The following is a 21,881-nucleotide window of genomic DNA, read 5'->3' as shown; positions in this document are numbered from 1 at the left end:
TAACTCTAATTTTATAAAATATTTGTAAAAGTACCATATTCAAGGCAAATGTATTTGTTCCCAGTCTCACTTAAATCTTGCCTATGACACAAATACAGCATTAGAGCAGAAGCTATGAGCTTTGCATATCCTTGTAATACTAGATTTATCTTTGAAATAAGCCATGATGTATACAATTTTCTTTTTTAATTAAGGCAAGAAGCTGAAAATTTGTTTTCATTTGCTCTGGTAATCCATAGGAAGTTGTGTACACATTGGGTTCAAAATTAATGTGCATAAAAGAAAGACACTTTACCAATTTTAATATAAACAGCTACTAAAATACAAAGTTAACTTAAGAGTAAATATTTTTGGGATACAATATTTTAAATGGATATTGAAGGTACTTTTTGATCATCATTAAGTACAACTAATTAATGCAAATTGTTTATCAGCAAAGCAATATTTAAGACAATAAAAAAAAGTTAGGAAAAACCAAAATAAAAATCTGTTAAGTAAAAATATCTTTCTCTACTCCTACATTATAATGATTTTAATTGCAAAATACTTTATTCCAGTGTAAACAGCTGCATTTACTGTAGGGATTAATTCATTCAACAGTAAAATAATTTATCTGTGCCACAATTCAACATTATTTAAATATTTATTTTTCATGTCAAAAATATTATGTTACATCTATTGCTTTCATAGCTGATATTAAACCTCACCTTTGAATTATCATTATAAACATTTTGAAATTGGATGCATAATAGGTTAGAAGGACACTTTTTGAGAAAGTGGAATAAGAAAATATTTCTATGAAAGAATTCCTTAACTGAACGGAAAGTTTAAATTTTAATTGACTCTAAAACTGACTGATCTACTAGCTTGATATTTATATATATATATATATACTTTATAACACTTTAAAAAGTAAACTGCCTACTTATAGGCTGGTAATAAAAAATGTTATAAAGTATATGTATACATATACATATATATATATATATATATATATATATACTTTATAACATTTAAAAAAATAACCTGTCTTACTACTGGCTAGTAAGGTTTAATGAACAAGAAAATCTTTAAGCTGCCATAAACATGACATTATGAATCAGAATGTAAAAAAAAAACCTTTGTACTGACAGGCCAAATTCCAAAACAGTGTTTATGTATTTGTCTGGCATTATTTTTTGATCAATGGGATGCATATTTTATAACAGTAAAAAAATACATCTACATATTTTTCAGACCATGGCTTAGTGACTAGTTGTATTTTAAATTAAGTTGCAAATAATTAAGAATATAATTGACAAATAACCATGTAATTTTCCCCATAATTTTTCTAATTTATACACCTTAAAATTTATACACCTTAGTTCAATCCACAAAATTTTAGTACAAATTAAATACCTCTAACCAAACTTTAGGAATGTTTTAATTTTTTAAGAAAGTCCCTATGTCATAAGGATTAATAACTTGGCTGTAAGAAAGGATAGATTTTTCTGCTTTAAAAATGATACAAATGCAATATTTTATTTAAAATTGCTGCTTATAACTAAAAATTATTAAATTTGAAATCCAAACAGGATGTTAAACTGTATGACTACATACAACACATATACAATAGCCTTATATATTAGACAGCATTTAATAAAAATCAACAATTTAAATTATCTTCTACATGTAAACATGCTTTTGAAATTGAATGTCAATGATATTAGCCTATTTTAGGGCTTAAAACAACTTCATTAGTTTTATTTTGCAGAAAGTTAAAAATGTTTATAGATCTGCATATATTGAAAAGATTTAGATATCCAGGAAACAGGTAGATCATATGGATTCATTGACGGCAGTATTACCTTTAAAAAACCTCTGAACTACAGGCAAGACTGTAGCACAAAAGCTAACAGAATATTCCCCATCAGAAGCAGTGACTGACAGTGTATTTAAAATCCACAGGATTCATTTTGACAGTCCTCAAGTGACTGAGTTTTAGAATCTACTTGCGATGTGAATGACTAATTGACTGAACTTATTGCTACAAAAAGAAACATTAACCTGATGGAAGGCTTGAGTGAGTCTAAAGGTTCAGTGCATATGTGTGTGAGATCAAGGTTTTTTTATAGGCTTATTCAAGAGCAGCTAAAATAGCCCTTCATTAGGTCTTCATGGAAATAAGACAATTGTACCATCAACTCTATCTGAATGCTTGAACCTGCTACCACATCATCCAGTCTGGCTATTAACATCATGTGGCTACCACATCATCCAGTCTGGCTATTAACATATACAATTAAATATATGTAGATCTGCATGGACAGAAAGAAGGAGAAATGCAGAAGTAAAGGGAGGCTCTGAAGCACCCACATGGGAAATGCTGGCTCACGCCTTGAGCGCGCGATATTAGGTGAGTGCCACAACGAAATGGAACTGAAAAAGGTGGCTCACAGCTCCTATTTCTTCTCCCTTGCTACTGCACCTTCTTAAAGCAGGAATTCCACCTTGGGTGGGAAATGCTCCCAACAGCAATTCTAATTCTAACAGCTGCCCAGTCAAGTGGCGCAGTCACTATCCCTGAAACTGTCTAAAAACCACCTGGGTGTGGCACTTGGGGATAGGGTTTAGTGGTGAACACGGTGGTGGCTGGACTTGATTAACTGAGAGGTCTTTTCCACCCTCCTGTCTCAAAACCTCTGTTCATTTGGTGTTGATACAATTGGCAATTTCTAATGAAAAATCTTCTGTTGAAAAATACCACAAAGTCTTTGCCAGTAACTCAACCATGGAAAATGAAACAAATGAAAGACTGAACAGATATAAAATAATCCTAAAAACTTGCATTCTGTTATGGAGTACTTATAAAGACAAGTTTTTTCCTGCGCATCACAAAAAAATTTTACATAAATTAAAGCTAAAAAAACAAGTCCTAAATATAGTCATAACTTATATTGTAGAAAGAACACCTCTCAACACCTGTGTTCCTGCCCACTTTTAAACGTCAAGTTGATTACAATGGCAGTGGTCCTGGTAGAGAAGGAAACTAACTGTGCAAGACAGGAGCAGAGAGGTATTTATGTTTGTAAAATATTGTTATTTTAATTCACAGCAGACCCTAAACTAGAAAGCTCTCTTAATGGTAAGATGCCTACAAAATGTTTGATCATTTAGTTTATCTGTTAGAACCATTCTGTAAGAGTATGCATATTTATTTGAGTACATAAATTATGAAGAAGTTAAGACTAGAATCATAACTCTAATAAAAATTACATAATAAATTGTAAGTAGTGTTGAAAAATATAGTTTTATCTCATTTGTCATTAATAATAGATGTAATTGAAGAAATCTGCAAACCTGGCACGTTCATACATTTTTTACACCAAAGCTATGCATTAGTTTATCAGTTCCATCCATACAGATTTCTAACACTTAATTTCTCAAAATAGTGAGGTAGATTATTATTGAAAAGAACACAGAAAAACCAAGGAGCTGTGAAAATATCAGCCATGCCATAAAAAGTCAACTCATATTTAAAATACCTTACCAAACTTAGTTAAAAGCTCCATTAAATAGCTGTTATTTGAACAGAACTTCCATCATGTTATAACCCTGTACCCTATAATCATGCAGTATTTCTGTCATGTTGGAGCTAACAACTTCCATCATTTTGTCAGTTCTGTCTACAAAACAGAAAATTACCTTCACAAGTTCCTGAGATTTATGCTTTTAATTACCTCCTATCTGCTTCACTACCCTCCATACCCAAAGAATCAATATAGTCTTATAAATAAGAAAAATGTAAAATGTTTGACAGAAGACAATGACAGTTCTGTACATTTTTATGTGATGCTATTGATTATTTTGTTTATTATCCTTTTGACAGCATGAATGATTTATTTAAATCTGTAAAGTCAACTTTTGCTAATACCTGCCTAAACTTAAAACATTTGCCTTCTGGCTTTTTAGAAAGATGAGCACGATCATCATATCATCTTTATTAGCTTTAAATGCATTTAACAATAAGATGACCTTCATTGTCCCTTAATGCCAAATTATTAGGTGTGCTTTTCTGCTTTGCCTCAAGGTGTTTCCTCCTGATTCCTGAGTCATCTCTTGGTTTTTGAGATGACACCAAAATCAGGGCTGACTTGCAGTCATTACCCACAGAGCAACACACTGTGCAAACTCAAGTTTATTTTCAATCCAATTATACCCTATGAACAAGAGAGTACCTACCAGGCTGTACCACAGCCAAAGACATTTCTATAAGAAACAAAGCGTGCAGAGGGAAGCAGACATTTTTGCTTATTTTAGGCATGATCAACAGATGACAATCTGTTTACAAAAATGACCACTCCAAACAAAAATCAGAACAATAACACACATACTGTCTGGCATCATGCATTTGCAAGTTTGGATATAGAGAAACCTGGTTGCTGGAAAAAGTTATTAGATTAGAACTGGCATTACTGTATAGCACCTAAGCTTCTAAAAGTCTGTGGACTATCAAAGAATCCTTTGGGTTGGAAAGGGCCTTTGAGAGCAAGTTCAAATGTTAACTCAGCACTGCCATGTTCACCACTAAAACATGTCCCTACACATCCTTTAAATACCTCCATGGGGTGGTGACTCCACCACTTCCCCTGGACAGTCTGTTCCAATGTTTGACAACTTAGTTTTGATGGAGAAATTTCTCCTAATATCCAATCTAAGCCTTCCCTGGACCAACTTGAAGCAGTTTTTTCTCATCCTATCACTTGTTTCCTGGAAAAGAGACTGACTGCATTTCAGGTAGGCATAGAAAGTGATAAGGTAACCCCTGAGCCTCCTTTTCTCCAGGCTAAACAACCCTAACAACCTCAAGAATAAACAATAAAATAAAATAATGAGGGAGAAGAGCAGAGAAACTACTTGAACACAAGGTAATGATTCAGATAAGGAGAAAAGAGCAATTCTGCAGAAACCAAACAAATATCCTTCCAACTACAACTCACTTTTGCATTATGGCTGCAAGCTACAGTGTCAGATGCCATAATAGAATAGACATCTTGGGGCCAAAGCTTCACAGCTCTTGGAGACTTATTGCCACACACCAGTTCAGGAAATAGACAAATTTGACCAAAATAAAGCTAAAAATTAAAAAAAAAAAAAAAGGACAGACAGAGGGTGAAGGTCTGTAAGTATGAGCCAAATACTATAATTTCTTTTTTTGGAAGAGTACAGACATAAAGTTAAGACTAGATAAAATTAAGAATTTGTACACAAAGGTTTTCTTCATGTTTACTTTTAAAAATTGAAGACTGGGAGATCCTGAAGAGCTCAGTTAGAAAATACTATTCAAATATATGGCAGAAGAAAAATCATTCTACAAACCTTATTTTTGAAAATAAAGAAGCCATCACTTCAACATGTACAGTCCCACATTCAAGACAATGTATTTTTAAATATTTAAATTTTATAATTTCCTCTCATCTCTGATCTTTCTTTTCCTGCAGGTAGCTGCAGATCCCGGCCTCTGAATCTGATGCCAGAACACTCTCACCAAAGCTAAACGTGCAGACACATAAGCAAAGGAAACCTCAAACCTTTGCAATTCACTGTATTAATTTAGTGGGAAGTGACAACTACAAATTAAGTAGTCTGATTTTTTTTTATTTTGGTCTATTGATTCAGACCAGTGAGTGTCCACAGCACAAGGAAAAGATTGCAGGCAGGGAAACCAATTTTCTTCTCACAGACGAATAACCACTGTCTGTGTTTCTTGTGCAATTGATAAAACACCACCAGAATATAGTCAGCATCCTCAAACACCATGTATAGGAAATTCACTAAGGAGAATGTAAAAAAAAAAATTAAAAAATCAAAAATAGACTCTATAGTTTAGTTTTGCCATTTTATCTTCATTAAATTGCATAATTTAGGTCAGAGAAAGTTCAAAGGAATGGAATGTCTATCAACAACAAAACTATGTCAGCCTTGTAGAGCCAGAAGAAACTGCAAGTGTGGAGTGACTGCACTACAAATCTTATTGTGCAATGTGCTACACTGAAATTTTAATGCAGGTTAGCAGAGTTTGATGCTACTCAAAAGCATGTCACATGGTGGAACTGATTTCCTGAGATTCAGAGTTCACACCTATATGACTCCTTTCTTCCCTAGTCAGCAAAGGATAGACTGTAAAGATTATTCCATGCCCTGAGCACAATTTCGCATTATTTTTGGTCCAAAGGGACCAAAAAGAAAAATACATGCAGAGCACAGATTTTTATTTCTGTGCAGAAGTTTCAACAGGCTAAGACAGAGCTGTGAGTCTGCAGAGCTTGGCTGAAACCCCACTACCAGTGAAATGATACAATACAGTGAAATTTACCTCAGTGAAATGATAACAATGCCAATTATGGAGGGGGCGGAGGTGTCTAACTGGATAGGTGAGAATAACATCCAATAAGATAGGATCTCGCGCTCAGGAAAAAAAAATGCTCATATAAATAATTTTTTAGATTAAATGACTGAACCTGAAGAAAAATTTAGAATCTTATTTCTCAGGAGAAGCTAAATAATGCAATGAAAGGCTAGAAAGCATTTGAAATAGAAGTAGTACAGTATGAAGACTCATTCTCCAAATATTCCTGGATGCTGAGGTTATGAAACAATTGTGAAATTAGATTTATATTTAAGTATCTTCTGGTATTCATAATATTGTTATAATCTTAGCACTTTCCAAAATCAAATTTCTGTGTTGTTTATGGATGCCCTGGTAAACTAAACTGCTGTAGAAAGCAAGGTGCTGCATTTCAGTATGTAAAGTAACACAGACACAGTGCTTCATCCTTTCTTACAACCATTCATTTCAAAGAGATGGTGATATTTTCTAGTAACTACAACTGAATATATTTATCAAATTTAGGAAGAAAGATCACACCACCCTACTGAATACACCTGGCCCAGAAGAAGTGCAGTTATAGTTTGAATTACTTTTGTGATGCCACTATTTAAAGCAGGGTATGATATGTGCTTTTTGTTTTGCTTTGTAAGTCTAGACAGGAGAAATTGCTTCGTTGACAGAAGTACAAAATGATATGACAGATCTTTTTTTGTTTGTTTGTTTCAAGCCACTCAGTTGTGATTCAATTTATCTGTCTGAAGTGCTGTTTATCCACCTGAATGTCAGCACAGACAAAGTGAGTGACCCCTCTGGGACAGGTCCCATCATCAGGGGGAACCTGACCTCAGGAGGAGAGGGAAGAGTGAGGGCAGCCTGAGCCATCTCACTGGTGATGGATCTACCTCAGATGCAAGATCCATGAAGACAAAGAAAGTTTTAAAAAATATTATTTGTTCCTTGACTTAATCAGTAAAAGGACATACCTGGACCAAGTATCAGAGCAGAAAAGATTTTTTTTTTTCCCTTAAAACTTAACCTTAAAGTAGAAAGACAAGCAAACTAAATTTAAAATAATGACTTCTGAGATAAGTTAACTAAGCAGATATTGCCACTTCAAAGGAAGTCTAATAAGCTTGTCAAATGATGACAGATTTAGAAATCAATTTGAAGCTGAGATAGCACTGCTTCAAAATCCTTACCAGCCTAGACAAGAAAGGCAAACTGGAGAAAACTCTTCACAAGACGCTGCTCAAATTGCAATGTTAGAGGCAGAGAAAACCAGGGTAATGGGTATGGGTGCTTTACTGCAAACCTCACGGATCTCAAAATACTCAAAGGCTTTGGAGGAGGTGCCTGCAAACTGTTTCTGGGACCAAAATTATGACAGAAAAATATATAATGTTAACACATCACTTCAGGATTTAGTCTTACCCTTAAGATTAAAAAAAAAAAGAAATCTGGGAATTTGAGTTTATTTTTATTAACTCAATGACATAAGTAATATTCTCCAAGAACAAATACATACTCCTTAACCATCAAAGGTTATAATCTTCTTAGATATATTTTCCTTGAATTTCTTTAATTTTCAAGCTACTTAGGAAGATACATTAAATGGTGATATATTTAAAAAAAACACCAGTGTACACTTTTGTAATGATTTTTTTTTTAAATTAACCTCCAGGAAACAGTTTCTTTGAATTTCTCATACTCAAAATAACAGCTAGAACTAAGTGTTTATATTTATTCTAAATGAAAGTTTTTGGAAGAGTGAGTTCATTCAGAAATGGAAAGACTATCAGCAAGGACATATAAACAACAAGAAAAAGCTATTTCTTCTGGAAGAAAATAAAATATGACCTGAAGAACTCACTGGGAAACTTTTCTGCTTCACCTCCTTTCCTTAAAAAAAAAATCCTCAGGCAAACATTTCTTTTTGCAATAGCTGTTGAAGGTTATTGTACCATCAAGTGGGACATCACCTATGGACATGGCATTGGATATCATGCCAGAGCTATCCAAGAAAATTAAGAGTTCATGCTTTCTTGACTTCTACCTCTGAGTGGACAAAAAAACCCCATCAGGCTGAGCAGAATGCAGGTAGAACTGGAACAAGTTATTTGGGAAAAAGAGATTTAGATTAATTATATCTAATGCACCAAATTAAAAAGAAGAAGAAGAAGAAAATTGATAATACTCACATCAGAGTTAAAACGAAGCTGGCAGACATTACAGGAAATTACTTGCTTCTTCTTTGGGGGAATGGACACTCCAAATGTATGGTTTATGACTGCTTTTTGCACAGGATCCATCTGGAGAACAAACAATAACCAATTTACAAGTTTTCAGGGCAATAAACAGTACAGAAGAAAAATTAAAAAAAAACCAAACCAAGACAAAAAACACCTCCAGCAGAAAGCTCTTTTCCTTTTCTTAGATAAACAGGACAAATAAGATTCCAGCCCTCACAATAATTAGATTTAACAAAGGTTAGGGAATTGGTAGCATGCCAAAGCTGATGAGGAAAATGCAGCTTCATTGTTGCTGTCATCCCCAGGTTACTAAATAGTTCTTTCCCCAACCCTGCACATCATCTGGGCTGCAGGGCCCCCCTACCACACCTGAATTGCAAGTAAAAGCCCTCCCCTATCACCCACTGCCCCAACAGACATATTACAGAGGCCACTTTTGCACCCTGACAAGTTACTGTCATTCATTTCTACATGTTTCCCTTTGAGTGATAAATATTAGCACTTATTTGAAAAATATTCTCCCTGGAGATATCTTTGTGAAAGGAGGTCCTTTGCAGGCTCTGTTACAAATACCACTTGCTGGGAAAAGAGGTTCCAGTCTCCAAGCATTCCCATGCAGAACTGATGAGTGACAGAGCCCATGGGAAGGCTCAAGTTTGGAGGAACATGAAGGGAGTGTTTGTACCAGGAAAGTTAGCATGCTTCAGAAAACATTTTAACACTGTGAGAAACGTGAGATAAGGGAAAAATCTGAATATATTACTCCAAAATTTGACTGAACCTTTTCAGGAACTCAGAACTGATTACATCTTTGCTAAATATCAGGACTGCAGTTGGTCAGGAATATGCTCAGGATCACACACCACTCTGGGCAATGAGACAGGGCGTTCAGAAAACAGAGTTTAGAACAGTTACTGGAATGAGGCCTCAGTCCTAACATGTCATTCTTCCTGATGTGACATGAACACAGATTAAAATTCATTTCCTGATGCAAAAATACTGAAACCAAATTTTCTAATTAAAGAAACGCAGAATATTTGGTGTGGTCTCACAACTGCATCTACTCTCAGCATGATGTTGAATCAGATGACATCTGAGACCCCTTTGAACCCAAATGATCCCGTAAGCACCTGTGTATGTGTGGTCCCTCATCCTTATCTAAGGCAAACAATAGATTCTGAAGAGGAGAGGGGAAAAAATGGAAGTTTACAACAACAAATAAGTGCTCCTTTCCCCATTTTGTTTCTAAACCAGTTCAGAAGAAAACAATTTTATTTTTTATAAAGTTAGATTTTTCTGAAGCTTGCTTTGCAACCACAGTGATATTTTTTCCTTTACAGTACTATTGGAAGAAACAACACCTGGCTGTTTAATCCTAGGTGATACACAAGACACACTTGGTACTAAGCCAACTTGCACAAGGATGAGAGAACAGCTGAAATAACTGATCCGCTGAAGAATTAGAACAGGAAATTACCTGCTTCTAGACTTTCTAAACATGGAGATAAAGACATTAATTTTCCCATAGTACAAATTTTAAGCTTCCAGAGAAGCCTGCACTGTTGAGGATTTTCTGCACATATATGTGCACACACAAAAAAACAATTCAAGAAAAGCATACTGCATTGATCTGCCTGAGACATTCCCCAAATATATTACCTAACATTAAACACTTTTTTATTTTTTTGGACAATGGCTACATATGTTTCTTGCTGCATTCATTTTAAACCAAATGCATCATTTTGTAAATGGCATTAGTGATAAATTTTACAGACAGGTAATTTAATACTTATCTTCTGCCACTAAATACTGTAGTTCATTGCCACAGAGGTACCAGGTGACAATACAAAAATAAAACCTCTTCATCTGGAATGATATACTAAATTATTTAATGATGCATTGTTGTTACAATGAATTGTGACAAAATCGAAAAAACCCTGAAATAAATGCCCTTGTTGCCTGTTTCTTCTATTTCTAGGACATAGCGAGAGTTGAAAGTCTAAAAGCTTAAAACACAACAAAAAAACCCCCTCTTTTTCTGACTTGTACCATTTATGGCAATCCCCTGCATAGTATATCAAAATTCCACATGCAGATTAAAAGCTTTTTGAGCAACCACTTTATAATAGATATGACAATCAATATATATTACATTTATTACACATGTTAAAGTATTGATGTATTATTAGGGAAGAGTTGGCTGGAGTTTTCTTAAATGGAAGATTTTTTACATTTCAACTTAAATACTAAGTGTTAATCAGTTAATCTAGAAGAAAAGAGTAATGTTCAAAAGTACCTCAACCATTTGGAGTGTCTGAAATCGCTGAAAGGAAACAGCAAAAATACCCGCAAGTGTCTGCAGTCCCGTTTCAAACCAGGTACAAAGGGAAGAGGCAGTGATCAATGACTCCTCTGTGCACTCCAAATAACAATCCCCAGCGCTGGCGCGAGGCAAGGCACTTCACCACCACACCATGCAGCCTGTGCACAACCTCCAGCTTCAAACAGATGCAGCAGCACAAGAACAAAAATCCACGAAAATAATCCAGCTCATGCTGCCTCCAGAAAGTACCACTTGTGATCGCCAGGGGAGTGGGCAATGATCCCTCCCAAACCGGAGCCCTGCTTGCAAGCTGGTCATGATTAGAATTCTAGAAGTGCAGCATTAACAATTAATACACTTTAAATATGGCAGAAACCGGGGTGGATTACAGCATGCTGGAAAAATAAAATAGTATCTCTCTGTTAGAAGATTAATGCTGCAGGGTAAACTGATCTTAGATCCCTACACAAAATTATCCTCTTCACTGCAGGGAGGGAGTAGGAAAGAGGGAGAGAATTATTTGTCGAGATATTTATTAGGAAATGACGCAGCATAGTTTGCCCTGTGGGGAGCACCAGTATTTAAGAACCAGACCTATAAAACAAAATAATCACAGAAGCTAACAGCTCCCACAAATGCAAAAAAAAAAAAAATCTGCACTATGCTGTTTATGCTACAGGGGGATTTAACAAAGCAATTAATAGTGCTCTGGTAGACATAACTAGGTTTAGCAACCTGTTAGTATTGTTCTCCTATTTTAATTGGTTTAATAGAAAGTTAAATTTAAAAATGGCTTTCTAAGAAAGTTGAAGACACCATCTTTTTTTGCAATGAGTCTTGTTAAAACCACTCAAACTATTGAAGTGAGCAAGGATTAAGAGAATTCTGACAGAAATACTCTATACCTATTTAGATTTCAACAAGAACTTTAAAGGCACCAAGAAAATATAAGTGTAGCAACAGACAGGACAGAACAGGGGCAGCACAGATATTGTATTTCCCACTGCTTTTTTAATATTTTCCCACCAAAAAATTTCCACACTCAGGTGTTTTCTGTGTATTTGATAGATTCCAGTGACTTTGTCTTGCACAGTTACCCCTAAAACTGATGCAAACCAGTTTGCACTCTTTGCACGTACTTCCAATGCTTAGAGTCCTCAGTGCCAAGAAATTTTGTTTACATATACTTTCATAAAATTCAATTTTATAAGATCTATACCACACCCTGAGTTATCTTTGTGCCACTCAATCATTCTGTGTACGGAAATCATTCCATTCCTTTCTACATTTCTACATTCTTGTTGCCCACCTCAACTCTACCAAAAAATCAACTAATTCAATTAAATATATTGCAGATATGGACAGGAACCATATAAAAGGCTCTGGGTAGACCCGTATTGAACTCTGAGCTGATGTTTTCAAGGAGCCACTATTAATAAACCTGAGCCCTCATTCCCAAGTCTTGATAGCCAGTTCCTAGTACGCTACTTTCTATGTCAAGTTTCGTGAATTTTTACTTCCATGTGCCTCACTTTAGTAATCTCTAGATGTAACTTTACCAACCACTATTGTCTGGCTTGTCAGTCTCATCAAGGTCTTTCATAATTTTTGTTGTCCTTCTTAGTCCTCACTACCTTGGAGAACTTTGCCAATTGCAAATTTCCTCAGGTCACTTACCTCCCAAGCAACTTTTTGTCATCCAAGAGTCTTCTTATGCCAACTTAGTTTTCTTAAAAAAATTTTTGCCAAGGGGTTTTGTAAAAAACCTTGTTGGTAATTCAGACTACGTAGATTTAAACATCCTTATTCACATATTTGTTGACCCCTATAAACAGGCTTGTAAAGAAGGATTTATGTTTAGAAAGGAATTATGCCAACACTTTACAGGCAGTTTACAGGATGAGATATTCTATTATACTGTTCTTATTGAGGTTTGCCTCAATATTGAGGTATTCATTTGCCCAGTAAAAAACCCCATTCTCCACAGAATGGGTTTAAAAAACTTGCATCATATTTGCCCCCTTTTAGTCCTCAGGTACAAAGCCAGTTTTAGATGAGCTGTTATACCTTATCATCGTCAATTCAAGAGTTTAGTCCTTGAATTCTCTTACCATTCTTGCTACCAGAAACTCTCCCTGCCCTGCTGTGTATCATGGTACCACAGATTCCTCTGGTGCCTTCTGGGAAAGGAACCAGAGAACAAAGAGACATGGAAGTAGGCACAGGAAGAAGTAGAAGATAAATATGTTGAGAGAAGTTGCTTGGTGAAACCAAAGTTCTGGTTATTTTGGAAGATCTCTTTATATAGAGCAGACTGTACAAACATCAGTTTGTGAGTCTCAGAAATAAACTGCAATGATCCTGAGGGGGGGTAAGTAACAGGAGCATAACCTTAAACATGAGTAAGGTTAAAAATTGTTATTGGCAATGAATGTCCAGTTACCTCTTATCATGATGTAGTTCTTGGGTCAAATATAGAGTTAACTGTTAGACAAGCTTCTGTAAACATAATATTGATAGTGGGGAGAAGAGATGTAACTCAGTATTCACTTAACCAGCAGGTATAATAAGATTCTGAAAAGCACAGAGAGTGGCCTTCAGCATACTATGTTGGTTTACTCTGATAAATAAAAGTTTTGAACCATAGGTGGAACAAACTGATAATATAATCCAGTATTTCCCTCCAGAAAAAAAACACTGGCATATACAAATTACCAGTGTAGCATCTAAATTAAGTTCTGTAACTCCCTGTGTGTTTGAGCTCCAGTTGTTATGAAAGCCAAGTGCACTGTCACTGTGGAGAATGATCATACACTGAACCTTATCATAAATTCTGCCAGATATACACAGCCCCCTACCATAACTGTACATATTACAATGACTGACAGAGTGACAGAAGTGAATACACATACTCAGCAAAGCACATACTTAAAATGCCCAGGATTAAAATCAGAAACATTAACATTGTGATGTAATGCTTGGCATGCTTGGCCAACACAAACCAGCAAAAATCTGTTCTCTCCACATTTGTGCTGCTTTTGTTCCAACAGGGAACATATTTCTCATTTGACTAATTCTAGGCCTAATTTAGTGTTCAAGTCACTGCAATTCTGTCACACATTTCATTGTTTATTTTGCATCAGGAACACTTGTGCCAATTCTACTGATGGAGCTCTACCTGCAAGGAGGTTGTAGCAAGGGACTGTCACTATCTTTTCCCAGGTAACAAATAACAGGACAAGAGGAAATATCCTCAAGTTGTACAAAGGGAGGCTTTGCCTGGATATTAGGAGAAATGTATTACTGAAAGGGTTATCAAGCATTGCAACATTGCCCAGTGAAATGGTGGAGTCTCCAACCCTGGAGATATTAAGAAGACATGTACATGTGGCACTGAGGGATATGGCTCACTTGTGAATTTGGCAGTGCTGCCTTCACGGCTGAACACAATGATCTTCAGGGTCTTTTCCAACATAAATCACTCTGTGATGTGAACAACTTTCTTTTCTTTCAGGAAAGCCATCAATATTCCCTGTGCATCAGCTCTCCTTGAGTAGCACAGTGTCTCCAGAGATGCATTTCTGTAGTGTGAGCCTGTGGCTCTCTAAACACTCCTCCCTACACCTCTGCCCCTATGCTCTTCAAAACATATTGGGGGCTCTTGAGAAACAGGCAGATATAAATAGCCAGAAACCAAACCAGGGGTGACAGAGATTCTCAGCAGCTGATTTGGAGACTTGTGCAAATACTTCATTGAACAAAAAGAATGATTAACTTACAACATTGAGGTTATTTTTACTGCAGTCCTGTGGTCTAGCTGAGGGTTGCTTGAATTACTTTTTTTTTTTTTAAGGAGGCTCTCAATGTACTTACACATAGCACATTTGCACAGAGCATGAAACCTGGATCTCAGGGAAATCAAATCCAGCCACACTCAGATTACAGAAAGTCCATGATTTTACTTTTTAAACTCCTGACTAGATGTCTCCCCAAATGCAGCAAAACAAGCATCCACTAAGAAAGAATTCAGACCACAGGGACTAGCATCTCCCTTCCCTTACACATGATTCCTAAAATACAACAACAACATTGTTCTCTGAAGGCCAATCTCTACAAATGTGACTTCTCGCTGTGTTTATCTGTCCCCTCAATTTGGCAGCAAGCTCCGACCTCCCTGAGGAAAACAGTGGCTGTGACAGCTGGGACATACACACAATACTACTAGTCAGTGTAATCAGCAGGAAGCATGTTTAAAAAACTCAAAAGTCTTGCTGTAATTCACTTGTTAACATCAGATGCTACAGCTATCCACAAAGAGTTGCTGAAATAAGAGTGAGTACTGGAAATAAAAAAGGAAAGATACACTTTTGGTGTTTACACTTCTACTTCAATTTTAGTACAAGACAACTGAAAGGACACACAGAGCTGGAAACAACTTTTATATCTTAAAAGAAGTATTAGAAATACTAATAAATTCAGCTCCCTCATTCTCCTTTTAGATTAAGTCTCAGCTAATTTTGGTTTTGTAAATTCCACATTATTTCTGTTAACAGAGTTGCAGGGCTATAGGCCTGGACTTCAGAGACCAATTCTCCATCTCCCCCTCATAAGCAGCTAAATTTCTCTCCCTGCATTTTTATATTCAGTCCTATGGTATAATGCAGAGCCTCTGGGTATGCTATCCTCTTGCATGCTCCCCCTTTAAAGTAAAGTTTGCATGGAAAAATGAAAAAGAGGCTGATTCTCTTTGTGTGCCTGTATTCACAATCACACAGAACATTGAAAGGGACTTCTGAAGTGTTTTACAGATTTGGGTTAGGCCAGAGGGAACCATTACAGCTGATTTCCTGAAAAACTTATAACATAATTTCATTCACTGAGAAGGTTCAGCCCTTCCTATTACAAAGTCCAATAATTTGTGGTCAACCAGAGCCTAAATTTTAGGAAAAAACCCGACCTCAACAGCTTGATTTAAAAATTTCCAAACAAGTTAATTTACATGACTGTGGAAGCAATACTTGCTTCCATAGTTATTATAAGCCCCTCAATCTAGTTATGCTTCTCTGTTAAAGGTCACTCAAATACCTTCTGAATAGTGCAGGCACTCATACACTGCAATCATGCCAGCTCTTAACCTTTCCTTTGATAAACCAAACTCCTTAAGCTGCTCACAGTAAAAACCCTGATCATTTGCTAGCCTTTCTTCAACACCTTTGCAGATTTTCAGTATTCCATTGAAGCCCAGGTACTGAAACTCAGAACTCATGCTCAAATATACTTTCTCTTTAGCTACCTAATTACATCCTTTCTGTTTTAACAAGAAATGCATTCATCATCTTTCCTCAGCTTCAACTTGGGAAGCAAGCCCTAAATCTTTACTGGCATGCACATTTATCCCTCCTGTGTGGCAGCAAAAGCAATTTCACCATCACACATCCTTCTCTCTCTTAGGAGGTTTTCTGACCCACTCGTAGAGGGCTAAAACAGCAGCACACTGGGAGCCTTATGCTGAAGCAGTGACTGCTGTCAGTAAGGTTGCACGTAGGAATTTACAAACCATTGTCACACCAAGATCAGCAGGCTACTGATGAGTCCCAGTATTCTCTGTAGAATTTTCTTCCTCCTAATCCAGTTCTGAGATAATGGGTTAAACTAACATAAGCAAAAGGAACAATTGAAACAAACCCAAAGATTTTCTAACCTTCTTCTTTTCTGGCCTCCCATGTCTTTGCACTACTCTAGCCTAAATCAAGTAATTGATATAAAAAAAAATCAAATATAAATAAACTCTCATCTCTTCCTACCTCTCTCCTTTCCATGTAATGTGATATGATTAAGCACAGAGATCAAAAGGTAACTGAGAAAACACTTTTGAACTTTTTTTTACTATTATTTTTTTCAGTGCTGTGAATATTTCCTCTGCCCTTCCTTCCCTTCATGCTTGTATATTTATTGCAAGGTAAAAACAATTTCTGAGTTAGAAAATCATAATCAGGATAGTCTTAAATTTTGAGAATTTTCTGAAAATTAAACACCACTGCTATTGCTGTCTTAGAAATATTTTTATAAAACATTATGAAAATGTAATATTTGATTCCTATAGAAGTGCTTGACTCAAAGAAAAAAATTTATGAGCCACCACAAAAAAAAAAAAAAAATTCTAAATCTGGTCTCTGCTTCTTCTCTAGGCTTATTCTCAAGCAAGAATATAAATATATAAATACATTAAAGGATTGAGTTTGTTATGAGAACACCAAAAATAGATTTAACCTTTATGGTAAAAATTGTCAAATTTTCTGCTCCAGACAAGATGAGACATTTTTATGGGTGAAATAAAGAAACAGAAAGGTGCTGAGAATATTTTAGGATAAAAGAGAACTCCCCACCAAACAAGCGGAGAATAAGTAAAAAAAAAGCAAGTATCTGTGGCTCTGTGCTTTTTGTTACATGAAACTGAACTAGCTTTATGTATTGGGCAGCTTCTTTTTTAATCCATGCAGATTCCTACTCTACCATTGTGCAATACTTTGTTCATATCTGTAAAATGAACTGCTGGGACCATGACAGACCAAGCCTGAGAAAAAGAGTAAAGTCCAAATCCAGTGATTTAGCTCAAGGACTAAGACAGTTTTCTTTCCCTCTGTGGCTATGCTGGCTCATAGGTTTAACTGTACATGAGTCATTTCATCTGAGTCTTATATCACTCATTTGTAAAATGGGGATAAAAATATTTGTAACCCCACAAAAAAAGCTGAAAGGTCTAAATAACATGTTAAATTCCTCTGATAGGTGTTATATAACTGCTATTTATTATTAAAGTTGCTGTTTTTCAGAGCACTCAGCTGTGTTCAGCTAAACAAAAAAAAATTACTGTCTTGCCTTCAGATCCAGCAAAAAATAAAAACACATTGTAGTTTGAGGCTTGCTGAAAAGCAAACCAATAACATACTCGGAGAGCAAAACTACTCTTGTTACAATACCTATTACTATCTGGCAGTAAAATAATATAAATAGGCAAATGACATGAAAATGTACCTTCCAGCAAAATCTTTCCAAAAGAATCAAGCCTAAGAATTGAATCCGTACAAGAATTTTCTGTACTCAAAAAAGGAGTTTAGATACCACATGGGGCAAACAAGATTCCTGATTTTTCCTTTCATCTTTGAGATAGTACTTAGCTGTGACCCTTTTCTACTTAAAAGTCTGCTCTAAGTTTTGATGAGTTTTCCTGCTCCCAGGCTGCTCCAGAACACCAAAACAAAGATGAATGGTCTTGCACTAGGTACACTTCAATTTCCACTACAGTTCTGAACTATACTGAGAGGTTAAGGACAAACTCAAAGCTTTTGATTAATTCTGTGAACAGGAGAGAATAAAGACACAAGAAATTTAGTCTTCTGAAATGAATTAATATCATTACTTTCCACATACTGAAAAAAAAACACTAATAAGAGGATTTAATTTATGTGTATATAGCTAATATGAATGTATAAAATGGCTAAATATAAGTGAGAAGCAAATGAGAACCAAGAATTGCCTATTTTCACAGCTGTCTTCTGCTTTTCACCATATATAAGAAATAAGGCCCTTTTCACTTAAAAATGAACAATGAAATTTCTGATTTGGATTTGTTTTTCTTGCTTTTGTTTTGGGTTTTAATCAACAACATACGCAGCATAAACAAACTTCAAAATGCTTTTGATTAAAAAAAGCACTGTATTTAGATGTGAATCTTTAAAGGATTCCTCTAATTAAGCCTGCTCTGAAACTTAATGCAGTATCAAAGTCTGTTGGTTTGGGTTTTTTCTTTATGTTTAGTGGGGATTTTTTTTCTTTAAATTTAAGTAAACGAGAAACAAAGCAGGTAGAAACCTGTCTTGTCTAACGAACACACAGGCAAGAAATGAGATGCTCTTTCCCTCGTGGTAACCTGGGGAAGCAGCTGAAGCTCATGGTGAAAATGGACAGACTGAATATAGAGAAGACTGGTCTGAAAGGAACAGCTACTCAAATCAGCCTTGCTCTTGTTCTTGAAGTGAGCTGGTCAGTGCTCCAAACCTGGGTGCTGCTGGTTTCCAGGCATGCAGAGGAAAGCAAAGTTTGACAGTGCAGGCTTAAACTGCCACTACCTTCAGATTGTCAAGAAATTGACTGTATTTACATGAAAAGACTACAAGTACACCCACATTCCGAAGGAATGAGTATGACAAGAGTTACATTTCAGCTACATTTTTATAATATATTAACTGATAACTATTGCAGCAATTCTCAGTTTTGCACAGAACAATGTGACAAAGGTCTCAGGCACAGCAGGAAAGCTGACCATGTACAGCCAGGATACTGCAAAAGCAGCCACTTCATCAGACATATGGAGAATCACTTTTCTCTAAAGCTGCTCTAGAATTTTGCTTACAACTTATAGAACTCAGGTTTGTAATTAGGAACTAGCAAAATCTTTGTAAGCAGAGTGGTAAAACACATGTTACTTTCCCTAAACTACAAGTCTGTGACTGCTTGCTTTGAAGGGAGATGTTTTAACCACAGTCTATTTGCAAAATATCCTTCAGTTATCTAATGCCTAAAATATCTATGATTAACCACCCTGTCTCTTTAAAAAGCTTTCTTGCATCAGGAACATACTGCTAACTTGAGAAGAAAGCAATTCAATACAGATAAAGGCTTCTGAGCTTCCTGTGTTGACTAGTAAAAGAAATAAATATTGCTGAAATGTAACAAAGAGTAACTCCAAGTTTTCTGTTAAGAAAGACATAAAACACTGATCCAAAGACCAGATTTTATGGAAGACTCAGCAAATTGTAGGATTTGTACACAGAAACTGTACTTTAAATTAGGATGACCTAATTACTTTTGCATGCAATAATGGATGCAATGCAGCAATTTAGAAACCATTTTTCAAAATCCACCTGGTGGATGCCAGACTCCTGCAAAGGGGTAGGGACAGGCTGCACCTGGTGACTTCTGTTCTTCACCAGTGCCTGTCAGTGCACTTTCTCCTTGGAGACAGGGCTCCCTGTCTGGCTGCTGATCTGGAAACTGAGATAAGGACGCTCATCCATCCAATTCCTCTTTGAAAAATACAAAAGCAATAGGAAAATCTATAAAATAATTAATGTTTGAGAAGATTCTCCCTTAATGCCTGTTTTCCTTTAATAAACACTTCCCCCCCCCCCCTTGTAATTATATGTATGATATTCTAGAAGAAGAGACAGAAAAGGGCTTATTTAGGCTCACCAATTTCACAGAGCTGTTCTTTGAGAGATTCCTGACAGGAACTAGGGAACCTGCACCTTTCTGTTAAAATACCAGAAACTGAAAAATCTGTCAAATTCAACTGACAATCCCCTGTTTTTGGCAGCTTTTCCCCCATATCTAACTCAGTGTACCTTACCAGATGTTTTTTTCAAGCTCAGAGGTTTTTTAAAATTTCAGTAAAAGACTCAGCAATTTTGTGAGAAAAATATACCGCCTTCAGCAAACATTTTTCAGGGCTTCCACAGGCTGAGAAGATTTTTTCCAAAAACTCCTACCACAGCTGAAGGAGCTCTCTGCTGCTTTACTTCAAAGCTCTAGAAAGACAAAGAGGGATTCCTGGCTTGGTAAAAAATCTAAGGATACAAAGAAAAGGGACTACAAAAAATTGGGAAAATGATCACATGGAGAGTAAAGGGCCTCTGTAGCCAGGTACTTGGGCAATAGATAGCAAAGAGCAGAGGTCTTTTTAGCCACAGAACAGAGGTCTGCTGACAGAATCTGGGCTTGATTATGTGATCCCTGAACTTCAGCTTTCCTCACCTGTATCTTTTTTTATTTCCTTAATAAATGGCAATAGGATGACTTTTCATGTTGTGAATTGGATGATTCTGGCTATGAATTGAAAAATGTGAACTTTTATATCCGTAACAACTAAAAGTGAAATAGGAACATTTTTATGTTTTCAAAAGAGGAATACAAGGCAAACCTGAAGTCCTTGTGTGCCTGCATTATTATAAAGGGTATAAGAGATTTTTAAGAAAAACCATTATCATTTCTTAATTAAAAAAACCCTAACCAACAAAAATCCTCAAGAAAAATGTCCAGCTACCCTGCAGAACACCACTCTTAAGTGAATTGCTTAAATTTCCTTTCTGTGCGGGTAATGAATGTAAAGTATGGCTCTTAAAATATTTTACCTCCTCTCTGGAGTCAGATGGAGAGGACCAGAAAAGGTCATTTCCCTTCAGCACTCCAAAAAACTAGAAAAGGGGAATTCAGAGCACAGGGACAGAATGCTTGGATAAAAAGGATGGTAGATAACGGGTTGGCAACATCCAGTTGGCTGCATTTGTAATCTGCTCCTGCCATATACAATCCTGTGCTGCAAAGCGTACTTTGGCACTGCAGCAGGGTGTTAAGTGGCTGAATTCAGACCCTGCTAAGGAAAGAGAAAGCTCCCAAGCCACAGTGTCCTGCCAGAAAGGCCGAAGAGGCACTTGGCACAGAGGGGCGAGTGAAGCTGGTGATACGGGTGCCCTGTGCTCTTATCTGCTGAACTCAGCTTCTGCCTTGGTGATTACTGTGCCCTTCAAATGAGAAAGAGATATGCAGCAAATAAAAATGTGAGTAATAATTGAAAATGTGGAAGAGGAAAGAGAAAATTAGTTCCTCCCTGTAGTTGTCTTGGGGGTAGGCCAGGGATACTTAGTCCAGGCAGGGCTAATGTTGGAGAAGAGTCAGAAATTTCTGACTGAGTTACTAGTCAGCTCCTCTTCCCTTCCTGTAGCACATTCCAGCTGGCTCACCTTCACTGGCAGATGTAAAATATCTCTGGTCCACTTTGCAAGGGGACTGAGAGAACTCTAATACAAAGAATCAGCATAAAGCTACTAGAAGAGAAATAAGATACTGCAGCAATAACTAGGCCACATCAACCCATGTGTCC

General features: G+C 36.3%; 1 protein-coding gene across 5 annotated transcripts in view; it reads right to left on the bottom strand.

Annotated features, from left to right (window-relative positions):
* ZNF385B (zinc finger protein 385B) overlaps positions 1–21,881 on the bottom strand; it is a 149,978-nt gene that overhangs the window by 26,047 nt on the left and 102,050 nt on the right. For all 5 annotated transcript variants that reach the window (XM_059476454.1, XM_059476455.1, XM_059476457.1 and 2 more), the window contains one exon: positions 8,569–8,679. In XM_059476454.1, the coding sequence (XP_059332437.1) occupies positions 8,569–8,679 (111 nt within the window). The remainder of the gene's footprint in view (positions 1–8,568; positions 8,680–21,881) is intronic.

Source organism: Ammospiza nelsoni, chromosome 7 (assembly GCF_027579445.1).
Source record: "Ammospiza nelsoni isolate bAmmNel1 chromosome 7, bAmmNel1.pri, whole genome shotgun sequence".
NCBI classification, from domain to species: Eukaryota; Metazoa; Chordata; class Aves; order Passeriformes; family Passerellidae; genus Ammospiza; species Ammospiza nelsoni.
This window is presented reverse-complemented; position numbering and strand designations above follow the sequence as displayed.